This window comes from Bos grunniens, chromosome 22, assembly GCF_055505025.1.
Source record: "Bos grunniens cultivar Pamir isolate PY7600 chromosome 22, Bosgru_T2T1.0, whole genome shotgun sequence".
Classification (NCBI taxonomy): domain Eukaryota; kingdom Metazoa; phylum Chordata; class Mammalia; order Artiodactyla; family Bovidae; genus Bos; species Bos grunniens.
Window position 1 is genome coordinate 16,899,912 of NC_141186.1, and position 18,483 is coordinate 16,918,394.

General features: G+C 44.7%; 1 protein-coding gene across 6 annotated transcripts in view; it reads right to left on the reverse strand.

Annotated features, from left to right (window-relative positions):
• Positions 1–1,231: 1,231 nt before the first annotated feature.
• The window catches only part of LOC147348145 (interleukin-1 receptor-associated kinase-like 2), a 70,141-nt gene continuing 52,889 nt past the window's right edge, over positions 1,232–18,483 (reverse strand). For all 6 annotated transcript variants that reach the window (XM_086366387.1, XM_086366383.1, XM_086366389.1 and 3 more), the window contains 7 exons: positions 17,008–17,122; positions 15,365–15,474; positions 13,243–13,438; positions 9,213–9,275; positions 6,670–6,870; positions 3,234–3,525; positions 1,232–2,243 (listed from right to left, as the gene is read on the reverse strand). In XM_086366387.1, coding sequence (XP_086222513.1) covers positions 2,131–2,243; positions 3,234–3,525; positions 6,670–6,870; positions 9,213–9,275; positions 13,243–13,438; positions 15,365–15,474; positions 17,008–17,122 — 1,090 coding nt within the window. In that variant the 3' untranslated portion in view covers positions 1,232–2,130. The remainder of the gene's footprint in view (positions 2,244–3,233; positions 3,526–6,669; positions 6,871–9,212; positions 9,276–13,242; positions 13,439–15,364; positions 15,475–17,007; positions 17,123–18,483) is intronic.

The window sequence follows — 18,483 nt, forward strand, 5'->3', positions numbered from 1 at the left end:
GTCTCTCTGGATTTGCCTGTTCTGGACATTTCACAAAAATGGAAGTATATATGTTTGGCTTCTCTTAGCATTATCTTTTGGAGAAGGCAATGGCACCCCACTCCAGTATGCTTGCCTGGAAAATCCCATGGACAGAGGAGCCTGGTGGGCTGAAGTCCATGGGGTCACTAAGAGTAGGACACGACTGAGCAATTTCACTTTAACTTTTCACTTTCATGCATTGGAGAAGGAAATGGCAACCCACTCCAGTGTTCTTGCCTGGAGAATCCCAGGGACGGGGGAGCCTGGTGGACTGCCGTCTATGGGGTCGCACAGAGTCGGACACAACTGAAGCGACTTAGCAGTAGCAGCATTATCTTTTCAAGTTCACCCATGTTGCATCAGTACTTCATGTTTTATGGTTGAATACAATTCCATTGTATGCATATGCCACACATTCTGTTGATGGGGCATTTGGGTTGTTTCTACCTTTTGGCTATCATGGATATTGCTGTTATAAAAACTGGTGTGCAAGTTTTTGTATGAACATGTTTTCATTTCTTAGATACATAGGAGTGGAATTTCTGGGTCATATGGAAACATTACCCAATCGGCAACTGTCCTCTATTGCTCAAAATGCTTTGGAAACATACTGTTCATAATTTGAAGGTGCTTACCACATCTCAGGTCCTTTTTGGGGTACATAACACAGACTCTAGTTGAATCCTAACAGCTACCAGAGCTTAAGACAAAGGTGTCAGTAGAAATCACTGTCCACCTGGGCTGGAGTCCACTCAGATTTCTTATGTACTAGTACAAAGCTGACCTTGCTGAGGGGCTGTTGAATGCCCTTTTACTATCAAACCTATGAAACTGGTACTTTTTATCCTCCCCCATTGTACAGATGAGGAAACAGAAGCTCAAAGTAACTCCCTAATTTGGCCCAAGATCATCCAACTATTAGCCAACATTTTAGAGCCAGCGCCCAACCTCTTAGCTACCTCACTATACCACTCATGGATGCAGAGAAACTTCTCCATATCATCTGGACACGCAACTAATTATGATACACATTAGCTTTCCCAATGTGTTTTTTATCTTACGAAATAAAAAAATCACTATATTAGGCTTATTTAAAATAGGATACACTGAATTTAAACTAGCATTTTAACAAAAAGACTTGCAACATGACTTTTAAGAAATAAACCCATTGCATAAATGTTAGTTGAATAACAAAAGTAGACACTTAATGTCCTTTTTAAAAATTTATTTACTAAAACAAGATGTGCATTTTCCAAGTATTTCTGTAGCCATGTCTCTACCTCTTCCTCCCCAACAGCCCAGGGAGGGAGAATGAATGAATGCATGTTACTTACAAGGAAACTGAGGTCTCAGAAATTAAATGCTTGACTTAATTAGCAGCAGAATCAGTCATGAAACTAGTTCCTCTGGTTCTTCATCCAGCCATAAATAACACATACTCTCTAAATAACAGCTCCATTTAAATTATTAGCGTTAGTGGGGTGGGAAAATAAAGGTGCAGAGTAAGCATTAAATAAATATCTGTGAGTTGCAAGATTTCCAAAAGAGAAAACAGAGAAATCTCCAGAGCCTTCTGCCAAGTGTCTGGCTTGTGTAAAATTTGAGACCTTGAGGAAGGAGTGAAGAACCGAACTGGGACGCAAGTTGGAAGTCTTTGAGGTCATGGAAGTTTGCAGGCGGCAAATATGACCTAGAGAGCTTAGCTTCGGAAAGTGCCATCAGCACTCAGAATGCTCCAGTGGTTGTCGAGGGTGAGAGCCAGGAAACGGCATCTGCGGGGGTGGTTATCATCACATACTCCCCAGAACCACAAAATTGCCCACATCCTGGGCTCATGGACCAGGGTTTCCACTTTAGTGGCCTGATAACCCAGAGGTCTTATTGACAAATCCCAGAAAGGAAGAGGACTTCATGGATTTGTGTGTCTTGGAAAGCTGAGTCCTATCTCCCCTGACTCACTCTGGAAAAGTGGAAGTGTCTCTTCGCCTGACCCAAGGGAAGCTGATGTTGGTGTTTCCTGGGAGATCGCGATTCTTCCTTAGATCTTTTTCTTGATCTGATGTTCATCTTTCCAATGGAGGACGAGGGTCCTCAGCTGTGTTCAAGTCATCAGGGGCCAAAAAGCTCAATGCTATCCAGTTTCTCTTCTTTGTAAAGCAGGATATTCTCCATGAGTTTCCTTTTGGCCTCATTGATCTCGATTTTCCACGAAGTCTCTGTAGCTGACATTCAATGTAAAGAAAAGCAACTTGAACAAAACGTAAATACCTTTCGCAACTACTGATAGCTGGAAATAGTTACTATTATTGTAATTCTAAGAAAGTCAGACTTGGTCAGAGTTTTTGACTTAAACTGGGGTTCTGAATCAGGCCTAAGTGGAATGAGCATTGCCACTGCTTCTGCCTTTGCAGGGAAAAACTGCCACCTACCCCTACCTTTCAGAAGGGAAAGGCTTCCATGTTTCTCCCCTGGAAGTAGGGGACAGCGTTAGAATGAAGCTTACACTCTCTCTTTTTCCTCTCACCTCCATGTAGGAAGAGGAACAACAGGAAAGGTCAGAGTCTGAGACACTCACAGAGCCACGTTTACTAGGGGAAGAGGATGCTGAATTGTAAAGGCCTTCTGAATGTTTATTTCAGAAGGAACCTGGTGTATTTGGACCCAGGAGGCAGAAATAGAAAGTATCTTTGGAAGCAGCTGGCAAGGTGTGAAGTGAGGATGAAAAGGCAGGTGGTGACAGACCACAAGGAGCTTTGCTAGTTCCGAGGGAGTTTTTACTTGGTCTCTAAGTGCAATGCGGAACCACAGAAGGGCTTTAAATGAGGGGTGACAGGAGTTGTTTTTAAAAAACCACAGTGGCTGATCCCTGGAAGAAGAACTGGTGAGGGACCAGAGCAGATCAGGGAGGCCACAGGGAGGCTGTACAGTCACCCAGCAAGAGGAGAGTAGTTTAGAGGGGGAGGGTTACGGGGGCAGGCCATGCAGAGAAGCAGATGGAGGTGAAGGATACTTAGGTGAATAGAGAGGCGTGAGTGAGGGACTGGACATCAGGGCTGGGGGGAAAAGGAGGATGACACTCTTCATCCAGTCAGCTGGCAGGTGGACAGGTGAATAACCGTATTAATGCATGAATGAGGGAGAAAAGGAATAAATGATAGGCTGAGTTAAGGGACATAAATGACCATGTATAAGCACTGAGACACCACACTTACCATCCTGGGGAGGCTCTGGAGGGGCACAGGCCTCAGCGGAGGAGTCAGCTTCCACTGCTCCGCCAGCCAGCAGCATGCCTTCCTCATCCGCTGTCAGGGGAGGCGAGGAGGTAGCCCCAGCCCAGGGTGCAGCCCTCATGGAGTAGGAGGCATCGAAGCTGGAATTGTCCACGTCATCTGTTTCTTCTGGGGTGTTGAAGGAAGAGCCTGTGCCCTCAGAAAGCCCACTACAGGGGAGCGAGGTCTCCTGACCTCTCAGCTGCTCTTCCACAGCAGCCACGGAGCTACACACCTTGGGGAAGAGAGACGAGAGCGCTCATCAGGAATTCTTTCTGAAATTAAAAATCTAACAGATCTCCCAGGCAGCGGGGGGGAGAGAGAGATACTGAAAAACTAAATGAGTGTTGCTTTGGCTGGAAGAACAGCATCCTTCCTTTGAAAAGAGCTGACCTCATCACCGTCCACCTCAGCACATGACCCAGATGGGTCGATCTCAGTATCCCATCCCTGTGACCTTAATGATTGGTCCAGATTTGAGCATGTGACCCAAGTAGGCCAATCAGATCCTTCTCTGGGACTCTTGCACCTAATATTTATTGAGGAAATACTGTCTTTTCCTTCCCAGTGGCACAGCCAGATTCCCCGCCTCACAAAGAAAACGTGTTTACAGTAGGAGAAAATGAAGCTCCCACACAGAGTAAAGCAGGGGCTAGAGATGGGGGTGGTGTGCGGGGGTAGAGAGAGTGAGCACAGGGGCCACAGGCACAAGAGATTCAAATTGTTGTACTTTTGCTGGTTGAGACCCTGGGCCTAGCTGCCCCAGCAATGCCTATCCTGCCTGTGGTGTGGTTAAATGAGCCAATAAATCGCTCATTCACAGGCTCCCTTCTCTTTCTCTTTCTGTTTACACATCTGTGTGTCTGTATCTAAGAATTTGAATTGAGTTTCTATCACTTTCAACTAGAAATGCCCTAAGTAACATAGATACTGCACCTGAGGGCTTTTCTGGTTAGGGAGGTTAGGAAGATTAAAGGCAGGCAGGGAAGAAATATTTCTTCCTTACACACATACTCTCTCTCATACAAATAGCACACAAACCTACCCTTAGTAAAAATAACACATCTCAGTTGCTCAGTGCCTTGCAATTTACACAGCACCTTTGACACACGACATACAATGAGTTTTTATAAATAAAAATTTAAAAGATCAGAGAGGTTAAGTTCCTTGCCTAAGGTCACCCAGTCAGTGAGTGGCAGAGCTGACCACTAAACCCTTCAAGTCCAGGCCTTACTGATCTCTCATCTTCCTAGCTTGGTTGTGAAATACTGGGGACAAAGACCGTTTCTCATTCCTTTGTGTATACGTATAGTGCCCTGTCCCTTTTATTCTACATAGCAAATGCTTCCTCATGCTTCAAGGCCCAGTTCAAATGTTACCTTTTGAGATAAATCTTCACAGGATGTACCCAGTAAATATTTGTCAAGCTAAAAACTACAAAACTACATAACTCGGTTCTGGCCTATGGGGTGTGAGAAAAAGTGATGTGTGCATTTCCAAGTCACACCCTTAAAAAGAAGAGGATATGTTCTCCTCTTAAACTCCCTTTCAGTGGTTGAAATGTAAATGTGATGGCCTGAGCTACAGCAGCCTTCTTGGACTCTGACATGGAAGCCGCATGATAAGGACAGCAGAGCCATAATACAGGAGCCTGAATCCCTAATACTGCGACACTGCCACATCAGCTCTGGACTGCCAACATTCAAACTCTTGAGCTAAAAAGAACAAATTTCTATCTCCCTTATTTTGGAGTCTCCTCATCATAGCAGCTTCTTTGAATGTACTCTGATACCCTGAACAAAAGAATAAAAAGAATGAATGTTGAGGGAAAGAGATCTTTTTAAAGCATAAGTCTGATTATGTTCTGCTCCTGCTTAATACCCCCAGGGACTTTCTCAACATCCTGACTGCGCCTGCAAAGCCCTCTACTGTTAGGTTTTTTCCCCAGAAGCCTCATCACAAAGCACTCTGCCCCATGTACTCTGTGTTCTAGCCACTCTGACCTTCTACCAGGCCCCTGATCTTGCTGGGCTCTCACTCAACTAAGGTTATTTGCATGCATTGTTCCTTCTGCTTGGATTGCTCTTCATTTGCTTACATATTACTTCTTCGGGAAAGTCCTGGGTAGGGCTCCCCTGTCATACACCACTCATCAGACAGTTACTGCACAATGTCTGTGAACTCCAGGAAAGCGGAACTGGGCTTGCCTTGTTCCCCATTTATCCCCAGGGTCCAGCACGCCACTGCTCAATACGCGAATGCAGTCAGGTAGCTGAAGCCAGCCCAGGCTGAGAGTCAGGACTTGGTCTCTGGCTCCTGCCACATCCTGGTGCCAAAGATGGTGACCCTGAGGCTGAGCCAGGAGTCCAGAGGGCTCTGACCCAAAATCCCTCTGGCCTCCTCCCCCCTTCTCTGGGTCTTGACTTCGTCTGTAAAATGGGAGGCTTGGCTGTAAGCATTGGTGTTTGAAGGCTTTGTGGTTGTTGTTGTTGATGTTTCAGCTACCAAACCCTTTCCTCAAATAAAATACTAAGAACCCAATACAGTTATGAGAAGTGACAATGAATGTCTGGTTGGAGTTGTGGGTAGGGCCTGCAGCTCTCTTTCTGCTAAAAGGTGCTCCCAAGGAGCCCCTCTCTGCCAGACACCACTTCAAAATCACTCAGTGGGATAACCTCTAAGAGCCCTCTCAGGGAGTTATTTTGTCTTAAAAAGACATAGCAAATTTGGTCCCCAAATTTATACCTACTACCATGGAAACCACCTCTGCATATCCTAGCCATAGGAAAATGTTTTATCTGCTGTGGTGATTGATTTCTGGTGTGTCTGCCTAGTCCATGGGCTAAGAAATGATCCCTTTCTCTGGGACTTGGCCCTGCCACCTGCCAGGCTTGACCCCCTGGCCAGGAGGTTTATATACTGAACTCCTACCTTACCTGATTGCCAACAGGTGGACACCTGACTCTAGCTAAGCCAATGAGTTTCTCTCACTAAGAGGTTGAAATTGGGACCTGGAGACTTGGCCACTTAGTGAAAACAGGACTATGACATGTAAATGAAAATGGCTGTATCCCCTGACCAAGAGGATGAAGGGAAGGAAAAGGGGCCCGCAGAGAGGACGAGGAATAAAGCAGGTTCAGAGAAAACAGATGGACTTCTGTTACATCTGAGAGTATGGTCCGAGGCACCCTCAGGACCTCTGACTCCAGCTTAGCTGCTGTCAGCTCCAGCAGACACTGCTGTTTGCCACTAAATGTGGCTCTGAATCATGAAATCACTTCTCGGTGAAGGGACTGGTAAAGGGATCGTAATGAGCCCTTGGTAAAGCCGACTCACAGACAGGGCTCATTGCTAGGGAAGGGCTGAGCTTCAGGCTTACCTCTGCCAGGCTGGCGTTGCGCCTCCGCAGACAGAGGCAGGCGGCCATGACCAAGGCCTCGGCGTGGGCCTCCGGCAGCCTCCCTGCTCTCTTCTCCAGGTATTTCTGGCAGATCTCCTTTGCCATCTCTTTCTCCACACCCATCTTCCTGGAGCAGAGCGATATGGTGCTGCTGGGAATTTCATGGAGCAGTAAATCCTTCTGTTGGAAAGAGTGGAAACACCCCCATGTGAGGTCCAGGGGTGTGGGGTCCAAACACATGTGCCCCACCCACCTCCAGGATGGCAAACACATGTGCCCCACCCACCTCCAGCATGGCACCAGAGCTGCAAACACTCCGGAAACGAACATGGTTTTTAAAAAATAATTGCAAGGATCCCAGAAACAAGTAAAACAGTAAGAACTGGAGAACGGCTAAATCCCCCACATGTACAGGGCATTTCATAGCACACTCATATCATCAAGCAGGGGCTTAACCTTTCTAGGCCTGGGTTGCTTCATCAGGAAAATGGGAATAAAATTAACACAAATTAGAAGACATAGTGCATAAAGTGTGGTACTTGACACAGAATCAACATTTAATGCTCTATTCAGTTCAGTTCAGTCGCTCAGTCGTGTACGACTCTGCGACCCCATGAATTGCAGCATGCCAGGCCTCCCTGTCCATCACCAACTCCCGGAGTTCACTCAAACTCACGTCCATCGAGTCAGTGATGCCATCCAGCCATCTCATCCTCTGTCATCCCCTTCTCCTCCTGCCCCCAATCCCTCCCAGCATCAGGGTCTTTTCCAATGAGTCAACTCTTCGCATGAGGTGGCCAAAGTATTGGAGTTTTAGCTTTAGCATCATTCCTTCCAAAGAACACCCAGGACTGATCTCCTTAGTGATTGTAATTAATAGTAATAATAGCTATCATTTACATAGTACAGTATAGCATAATTATACCAATATAGTACAATATAGTATAATTATACTAATAACCCACCTTATTAACATTTACAGGAAAATGTTAGGATGTAGGATTCTGGCCCATACATATTTAATAGGAGATGTACTATATAAATAATACTATGTATATTTTTATATTTTATAAATTTTGTACTACATGTTATATTTTATGCTACTTAGCAGAAATCTGAACTATGCATAAAACAGAAGATATGCTATACAAATAACAATAGATATATTACTATATATAGATATATTTGTATAGCATAAATTATGTTACATGATACATTTTGCATGTATGCATTTACTTATATAAATAGGTTATAAATATATTACTTCTATTGATTAAATAGATTAAATATAGGAAATTAATACACCATCTGAAACAAATGAGAACCTGTACTGTGATTGCCCTGAAGGAATGGTGTAAGGAGACGCTCCCCAGTTGGCTATTGCCAACGAAATCATAGGTCTTGTCCCGTGGAAGTGTGAAGTCTTAACCACCAGACCAGCAGAAAAGTCCCTATTGTCATTCTTTATTTATTTATTTTTGGCTGTGCTGGGCCTTCATTGCTGCACGTGGGCTTTCCATAGTTGGGGTGAATGGGGGCTACTCTCTACTCAGGGTGCACAAGGGCTTTTCATCATGATGACTTCTCTTGGTGCAGAGTACAAACTCTAGGGCTCATAGGCTACAGAAGTTGTAGCACATGCCTTTAGCTCCCTTGTGGTATGTGGGATCCCAGCTCACGGACCAGGGATCAAATCTGTGTTCCCTGGAGGATTCTCAACCACTGGACCACCAGGGAAGTCCCCACTATCGTCACTTTTTTAACCAACTCCCAACTGAATCCACTTGCCAGTGCAGGAGATGCAGGAGACTTGGGTTCGATCCCTGGGTTGGGAATATCCCCTGGAGGAGGAAATGGCAACTGGTTACAGTATTTTTGCCTGGAAAATACTACAGAGGAGCCTGGCAGGCTATAGTCCATGGGGTTGAAAAGAGTAGGACATGACTGAGCACTCACATACGCATATATAAAGTGTCAATCACAGAGTTGGGCTATGTCATTATATTTCTGAAATTGCCACTATACACATACACATGTATATTTGAATGACAGTTGTTATAAAACCTACAAAATAGAAATTATTATAGAAACCTAAAAGGGCTGAAATTTACTTTCACCAATTTAAAGACAAAGGCTACGACGTCCCTGGTGGTCCAGAGATTAATACTGTATTTCCACTGTAGTGGGCGTGGGTTTGATCCCTGCTTGGGGAACTGAGCCCATATACTGCACGGTGTGGCCAAAAAAAAAAAAAAATCAAACAAACCCTATTTGATTGCCTGACATGTAGACAGAAGAAATGGATTTCCCCAAACATTCTAAACTCTATTTTCATGCAAAAGTAGTTGTTGTCTGGCTGGTGAAGGGGGAAGGTTACAGCTGCTTTGCACAGGTACAAATCAAATCCTGGATTTAGGCCTCATTAGCAATAAAAATGGGTACAGAGGGTACAGTGGAGGTTCCTGCTCTCCCCACCCCTAAACCCCTCATAGCTGTGAGCCAGAAGGGGTTGGTTCGCTTACCAAATAAACCGGGTTCCGGTTGTTATCCATCGCAGGGATGCCTGTGAGGACCTCGGCTAACACCTGGAGAGAATACAGAGTTAGCACAGTTCAGACACACACGCACAAGTTCACACAGGAGATTCTGGCCAAGAGAGAAGTCTTCTCAGGAATACAGTCTGAGCTTCAGGCCTGGCTCTGTCATTTGCCAGCACAGACACTTGCCCCAAATCTGGAATGTGAAAACATCACTAAACACCTTCTCTAGCTAAACACATCACCCAGCTGCTAGGAGAAGTTTAAACTGATAGCAAAGCAAGGAGGATGAAAACCAAATGTGTGTGTATCACCATCAGATAGATATACACACACAAACACACACACCCCCTTCTCTCTCTCTCTCTCTCTATATATATATATAAACATCTATCTGTATACACGCATACATATGTATACACACACACTATATATTAAAAATATTTTCATTTAAAACCCATCAAAAATGGTAAGCAGGCACTGCTATGTTAATCTCAAGAAAAGGAGGAATCCACATGCAGATATCTATTCCAGACAGAAAATCTTGGCAATATCCATAGCATTTTCATCCACAGGCTTTTATTAACATTGTTTGCTCATTAATTCATCCATTCATGAAAAGAGCACAGTCCTGAGCTGGTGTAAGCCACCACCAAACTGACAAACTGTGATCTGTATCTTAATAAATGCGAGAGCTGCTTTGAACAGAAATTCTCAGCAGAGGTAACAGCACACTGGCTACAGAGTCCAGCCAGTCACATGGGCCTGGGTTCATATTCTGACTCTGTTCCTTACATGCTGGGGTGATCTGTGGGCAAGAAACTAAAATCTGAGCCTGTATCCTTATCTGGTACATGGTGATCTAATGACTGTATATGAGGGAGTGGGTACTCCAGTTTAGTGTTAAATCTCCCTCCAACAACTTCTCTCAAAGACAGAATAAGGTCCAGTTACTGCCAAGAAGTACAAGCTGGAATCAAGATTGCTGGGAGGAATATCAATAACCTCAGATATGCAGATGATACCACCCTCATGGCAGAAAGTGAAGAGGAACTAAAGAACCTCTTGATGAAGGTGAAAGAGGAGAGTGAAAAAGCTGACTTAAAACTCAACATTTAAAAATGAAGATCATGGCATCCAGTCCCATCATTTCATGGCAAATAGATGGGGAAACAATGGAAAGAGTGACAGACTTTATTTTCTTGGGCTCCAAAATCACTGCAGATGGTGATTGCAGCCATGAAATTAAAAGATGCTTGCTCCTTGGAAGAAAAGCTATGACCAACCTAGACAGCATATTAAAAAACAGAGACATTACTTTACCAACACAGGTCCGTCTAGTCAAAGCTACGGTTTTTCCAGTAGTCATGTATGGATGTGAGAGTTGGACCATAAAGAAGGATAAGCACCAAAGAACTGACTGAACTCTGGTGTTGGAGATGACTCTTGAGAGTCCCTTGGACTGCAAGAAGATCAACCCAGTCAATCCGAAAGGAAATCAATCCTGAAAGGAGTGGTGCTGAAGCTGAAACTCCAATGCTTTGGCCACCTGATGTGAAGAGCCAACTCATTAGAAAAGACCCTGATGCTGGGCAAGATTGAAGGCAGGAGGAGAAGGGGACGATAGTGGACGAGATGGTTGGATGGCATCACCGACTCGATGGACATGAGTTTGAGCAGGCTCCGGGAGACGGTGAAGGACAGGGAGGCCTGGCATGCTGCAGTCCATGGGGTCACAGAGTCTGACATGACTGAGCTACTGAACAACTGCCAAGAACTCCTCCTCCACCCTGAAAGGGCCTGCAGCGTTACTAACAGACTGCAGCTGCCAGGAGGGGGCAGCAGAAGGCACCGCTGCAGCTGGTGGAGGGGAGCCAAGAGAAAAGGACTCCAGTCGAGGTCCTGCCAAGACTGGAGAGAAGAACAAGAGGAAATGAACAGACAAACTTCCTCTGCCTCTTCCACAGGGCAGGCCCTGTGCCAGGCCTTTTACAAAAATTACTTAGCGCTCATCAAAAAACCAGTGACTTATTACTATATAGCACAGGGAACTACATTCAATATCCTTGGATAAATCACAATGGAAAAGAACATAAAAAAGAATGTATATATGTGTATCACTGAGTCACTATGCTGTATAGCAGAAATTAACACAATGTTGTAAACCAACTATATTCAAAAAAAGATAAACAAAAACAGCAATAACAACAGAGAAGGGCAGTGTTCCCCACAACAAGAACCAAAGTTGAGAATCATACCATCCATCAGCAGCAGAGCTGAGAAAAAGATTGAAGGGAACCAGTAGGCACTCACTGAATGAATGAAAGGGAAAGTCAATTGTTACATCCAGAACTGAGTTAAAAAGTCAAGCATAAACAGAAATCAGGAGTGAGGGTGTGAAGGCAGGGATAATTATAATAATTAACACTAATCCCCATAATAATAATCATACTGATCAATGTAACATACTCTGCTAACCAGTTTTTATATGCTATCTTATGAATCTCATTAATTTCTATATGCATCATTACCTCCATTTTACAGAGTATAAACCTGAGGCCCAGAGTTATCAGTGATACCCCAGGTCACACAGCTGAAAGCAGCTGAGCTGGGACTCAAACTCATGCTCTTCAGCTCTACACTGTATGTGCCTGGCAGCTTCGGGGTTTAGTTCCACTGGTTCTTAAGGGAGGAGGATCCTGGGCTGACCCTGCTGAGCTTCACTGAGCAGCCCCCACAGTGGTGCTGGTGGGGGTGGGGAGGGGGTGAGGCAGGAAAGAACTGGGGGACAAGTAAACCAGAAGGGCTGATGTGCCGGGAGACAGTAGGAAGCAGAACCTCATATGTGGAAGCTGGGCTGAGGGCAGAAAGTGGCTCCGAAGAAGGGCATTAGCGGAAGAACCAGACAGACTGTGGTCAGGGAGAGGAAGTACAGAGTTTGAGGCTGGAGACGAAGAGAGAAGGCAAGGGCCAAGATGCAGCTGTTGGCTCTAGGCAGAGATCAGCCAGAAACCGTCACTTTTCTCAGCCCGAACTTCCCAGACTGGGATCCCCAGGTCTCTGATGTTTAGAGATGCTAAGAAAACAAGGCTCCATAGTCAAGGGAATTTGGGACATGCTGCATACCCTTGCTTCATTATTACCAGGTTAAAGACTATTACCATATGAAAGGCCCTGGTTAATTTTTTGTGGTAACTTTTTTCTCCTTGAACAAGCATAACCTTGTTCAACCCAGCGTTTCTCAAACCTATTTGAACACATCGAAACCCTTTAAACACATCATACCTATTGAGATCTCAGGGAACTGGTGTTTTATAGAAATGTGTTTTGGAGATTACTAGACTCAGACCATGAACTCTTGGGGGAGGGTCTGTGCTTTAGTTACATTTATAGTCCAAGTGCCTGGCACACAGTAATGATGGACAGCAGTGGTGATTAGGACACGGGTTGGGTGGCTGGATGGATTCTGAATGGATGGGTGGCTGTTGCATGAATGGTTGGATAATAACTGGACTGATGGATGGACAGATGGACTAAACAGACAGATGAACAAACAAGAAGAAGTAGACAAGCGGATGGATAATTAGATGGCAGGCTGAATGCACATCAGAGAAGTCAGGAGCTATCTGTAGCCTATTAGAATCTGGACACTCATGGGGAGCAGGAGCTTTACTTCAAGGGTTGGCAAACTTTCTCTAGAAAGTAAATATCTCTAGAGATATTTACTTTCTAGGCTAGACAGTAAATATTTTAGGTTTTGTGAGCCACAAACAATTTCTGTCACACGTTCTTTTATTATTGCTGTTGTTGTTATTATTCAGTCTTTTATAAATATAAAAACTATTCTTAATTACAGGCCATAGAAAATAGGCCGTAGGCCAGTTCTGATCTGCAGGCCATAATTTGCCAACTCCTGCTGTACTTTGTGGAATATTTCTAGTTTGTGCTTACAGAGGAGCCATGGGAAGGACAGATGTGTGCAGGCCTTGATTTGAGCACAGAAGGAAGCTCTTACTATTCCACAGCTGAATATGTCCACTCGCTTTGTCAGCTGCCCCACTCTGATGAAATCTTCTGGAAGATATGCAGTGGAGGCCTGGAAAAGGTGGGTCTTCATCATGGTGTATTTTGATGTTCTGTTGACAGGACACGGGTGAGCCATCGAATGAGCCAGCTTGGGGGTGAAGTTTTGGTCTAGCAAAACATTGGAGCTGTGGGAAAGAAGGCAGAGAGAACCTTCTTGTTTGGAGGTGGACAAGAAGAGGTTGCCGTGGAGACCCTTTTGGAAAGCAACTTAGTAGTGAGCCAGCCAACGAGGGTCACTGAAGACCCTCAACAAGTTTATGAGCCAGTCCTGATGGGGGGTGGGGATTGGGAGCCGACCTCCACCAGCAAATGGGGAGGAAGATAAGATCAGTCCTGCTGCCCCAGAAATGACATTTGGTGGCCAGAGAGGCACGACCATCCTTATCCCCACGGATATCAGCCCTGAGCCCAGAGGCTGTACTGGCTCCATCTCTTCTGAAGCTGTTCCAACCCCCAGCTGTGGCCTTGCTGACTCAAGTCTAAACATCAGCATTCTTTGGGACTGAACCTGCTCAGATCATGGGGAATAAGACGAACAGTAAAAATATTCTTAGACTTAAGCATCTAATCTACAGGAATGAATACTCTCAGAAAGTACTCCAAAGGAAAAAAATTTAATTTTTAAAAACTAACCTACATGTATAAAAATATTCAAACTGGGGACTTCTCTCATGGTCCAGCGATTGACTTCACCTTCCAATGTGAGGGGGTTTTGGGGGAGGATGGATATGTATATGTGTGGCTGAGTGCCTTCACTGTTCACTTGAAACTATCACAAAATTGTTAATCGGCTATACCCCGATACAAAACAGAAAGTTAAAAAAAAAAAAGATTTCGCCTTCCAATGCAGGGTGTGTAGGTTCAATACCTGGGTAGGGAGCTAAGACCCCACATGCTTCATGGCCAAAAAAATCAAAATATAAAACAGAAGTAATATCGTAACAAATTCAATAAAGACTTTAAAAATGACCTACATCAAAAAAAATAATAACAAAACCTTTAAAAGAAATATTCAAACTAACCCTAAATGGTTTTTAAAAAGTAGATACAGAGGTCAGTTCTCCCGGGTTCCCTGACCCTGCTGCTGTTCACTTAAACATCCCTTTTCAATAAATCCTTTTGTCTTGTCACCCAAAAAAAGTAGACACCAATTCCAATATTGGCTATTAGGAGCCATTATGTAAATTATGGGCAAATACCTTCAATGGAAGACTAAGAAGTGCCAAAAAATTGATGACATGCTACGTGAGGAAATGTTTAAATCATGGGGGAAAAGAGATTATGAGTTGGTAATCAGGTAATAGTGCTATCTTAGGGCTGAGATATCTGTGTAGGCAAGGGCTGGAAAAGAAAAACAGCAGAGAAATGGAGGCCACGTCAGGGTAATAGGGTCAGGATGACCTCTTGTCCCTTCACTTCCTTTCTTGCTATTACAATTGTTTGCACAATTCAATAAAAATCAGGGGGGAGAAAAGAGGAAAAGGCTTCTACTGGCCAAAAGAGGACAGAACTCTGGGGAAGTGCGAATGCTATGGTTTCGAGGTCACTGTTGCCAGATCTTCTGGTATCTTCTGGAATCCCTCTCCATGTTTCTAGTCTTGGGAGCACGGTACTGAGATGCTGGGGTGCACACCTAACCTGTGTCACAGGATCTGTGACAACAGATGCACGAACGAAAGCAGGTCTCAGAAGCCCAGGGAGCCTGGCAGCCACAGCCCACAGCTCGAGGACCCAGTCCAGATCGGCTGCTGGAGGGGAAGTGAAATATGGCAGGGGAATGGAAGGCTTGTGGGGAAATAACAACAAACTTGTTGGGGAAATACCTTTGTTAGGGAGATAGGGAGTCATGCTGACAGCAACCAGAGACAGAGTACAACCTAGAAACACTGATGTTCCAGGGAACAGCAAAGAAAAAGAGATCCAAGAGAGGCAAGGAGGGGAGAGAAAGTCAAAGAAAAGAGAGACAAAGGGAAAGGAATGGGACCCAGCAGTGTGTGTGGCCTCATCCCTGCCACCCCAGCCTGAGGCGGGGCTCAGCCCTCCTCTCTCACCTCTTGACATTGCCGTGGATGATCTCCAAGCTGTGCAGGTGCTCCAAGGCATGAAGCAGTCCTGAGCAGATGCTGATGCGCTGGGGCCAGGGGAGAGGGTCTGAGCCACCCTAAGAGAAAGAAAAGGAGGAGAAAATAGTGACATCTGTGACTTTTTAAAATCCTCAATGGACTTTAAAGTGACAGAGTCCTGGGCTCCTGTCTCTCCTCCAGCCCTCAGGTCCTCAACAACAGGGCTCAACCAGCATGGTTTACTGACAGGGAACTGGTTTTGACATCAGACAGATCTACGTATAAATCCCAGCCCAGACACCCACTAGCTGTGTGACTTTGGAAAAGACACTCAACGTCTCTGAGCCTCAGTTTTTTCTGATATAAAATAGAAACGTTAATCTCTATGCTTTAAGGCTGTAGTAAGGATTCAAAGGAGTGAATGGTATGCCCCCAGCATAGTACCTGCCACACAGTGGGTGCTCACTAAATAACCAGCTATTTTTATCATGACTATCATGCAGCAGTTCTGGAATTCTTCTCTAAGAGGGGCTGCTTGGGAGAGGAACTAAGGACCTTGCATTGGCACATCAAGCCCATGAGCTGATTTTATAAGTATCTGGAGAGATGTCACAAGAGCTGATGGAGATTATGGGTGGTCTAAAGCCCTCTATACTCCCACTGTTGTTCTAAGGCTGAATGTCCAAGAAAAATCCCTTCTTATTTTTTAGGTGACCTCTTAGATTCTACGTCCTCTAAGAACTGGCCTTGCTAATAGATTTCTCAAAAACTCTGGAATCTGGAGCCACATGAACTCTTGCCCTGATACCCATCAGCTGTGTTTCTTTGGGTAAGTTACTTTGCTTCTCTGTGGCAGAGACTCCTCTTTTTGAAAATGGGGGAACCTCTGGGGTGGTGGCAAGGCCTGAAGGAGATGTACAAAGCCATTATCACGGTGTCCTGCCCACAGTGAGAGCTCAGCAAAGCTAACAATCATTATTATACCATGAATAACTACTTTGATCCCTCCCAAGGGAAGCAATAATTCTGCTGTGGAATAACTTTTGTCACTCTGTTTGAGGACTTTATGGGAAGGAGGCTTCTTTGTCTTAAAAATTATAACATTAATAGATATAACACTCATATGGTATGATATGCAAAAGGTCAAATGAGTATGTAGTAAAAGTTTGTCTCCCAACCTGAGCCCCGTCTACATGTAGTTCTCCAGAGGCAGTCAAGGTACCAGTTTCCTGTATCTCTCCATAAATATTCCATATATTCACAAACAAATAGGAATTTATTAGAATACCATTTTTAAGAAAAATGTACCTCCACTTTCCATACTCTGTATCTGTTCATTCTTTTTCTTGCCTAGTGCACTGGCTTGTACCTTCAGAACAATACTGGATAATATAGTGCTATGGGTTACCTTTGTCTTACTCTTGATTTAAATGCCTCTTTGTCAAAAAACTTTTTAAATAGGTTTTTCCTGAAGATGTTTAGCCAGATCTTATCTATCTTGGCCCAACTCCTCTCCTTAAAGGGCCGCTGAGTGGCCCTCTTCCCCTCTGGATTCCTTTAAGTTCTTAATCCTTGATTCTGTAAGTGAATGCTGCCTAGTCCTGTTCTTTGACCATGACCCAGCCCCTTACCTGACCCTGGAGTCTGTCCTGTAAAGAACCATTTGCCATGTATGGGTAAATCAAGCTGGAAAACTGTTCTCCAGTGCAGCAGCCCAGCAGAGGTAAGACGTTGGGGTGGCAGCATCTGAAATTAGGCATCAGTGCAGGCATGAGGAGTTAGACAGAAAGAATAATCAAAGACAGCTCCATTTCCTGCCTCCTCCACCTCTTCTGCCCTCTCCACCCACGAGGCCACCAGGAAGCTCCCAGGTACCAAATGCTCTGACTCCTGAGGGTAGAGAGATGACAACTGCATGCCTTCAAGATGCTTGAAATCAAAGAACTCAAAGTACATGATACCCCAACCACTTGTGATTCTTCACAAAATCCTCTTCTGGCTGATTGAAAGTCACTGTTCCCTCCTGACTCTCCTGCCTCTCTGACAGCTCTTCCTTGGCCTTTTCCACTAAGACCCTCTTCCTCAGCCTTTCTCTGAAACCTGAGTCTCCCTGGATGGGCTCATCATCTCATTTTATAAGCTGCTCCATCAGGGATCTCTCACCTCTACAAAGTGCACCCTCTCTATGAGGAGCACCCCTACATCTCTCCAGGTCCAACCCACAGTCCAGACCTGAATGTCAAATTGCATCCCAATGTTCCAGGTAAACAGCCTAGACTCAACAAGTTCCAAACCTGATTCTCCAGACTTAGTTATTTGCTCAACCAAGGGTACCACCAACCATCCAATTTCCTAGAAACCTCCTTACCTCTCCCATCTAATTAGTCACCTTTCATTGTCATAAATAGCTTTGAAAACACCCCCTTCATTCTTCCCTCCTCCACCTTGAGGCAGATGCTGATGGACTCTCCTGAACACTGTTTCAAGGGCCACCTGCCTGCCCCTCAGCCCCTCTCCGCTTCCCGCTAGGCCATCCTACTGCACTACTGCACGCTTTCCACCCTCACCACTTATTTACATTCACTCTCCCCTCGGCACCATGAACTCCCCAAGGCGGACGCTGTGTTTTCTGCATGTCTGCACTCCCGAGAACCAAGAAAGGCCTTGATGACTCACACTTGCCAAATGAATGAATGAAGCAATAGCTGCTTACTCCAGGAAGGCTCTATACCAAGATGGAAAGGGAATCAGATTTCCAGTTTCCATTACGAGTGTGCATGTGTGTGCATGTGTGTGTGTGTAGTTAAGGATGTGTATATATGTATATGTGTGTGTGTTTGTGTGTAGTCATATATATATATATGAAGAGAAAAAGGACTAAAGAAAATATATAAAAATCTGAATACTGTAGTAGTAATTTACAGATGCTATGGAAAATCGGTGATTTCTATTTTCCTCTTTAAAACTTTCTTTATTTCTTAAAATATACCACAGTCATCACACACTGCTTTCCCGAGACTGCATATTTGGCAGAGAAACTCGGACAGTGACTTGCCAGCTCAAATGACAGCTGGTGTCCAGCGCACTGCAGAGACCTAGTATGCGTG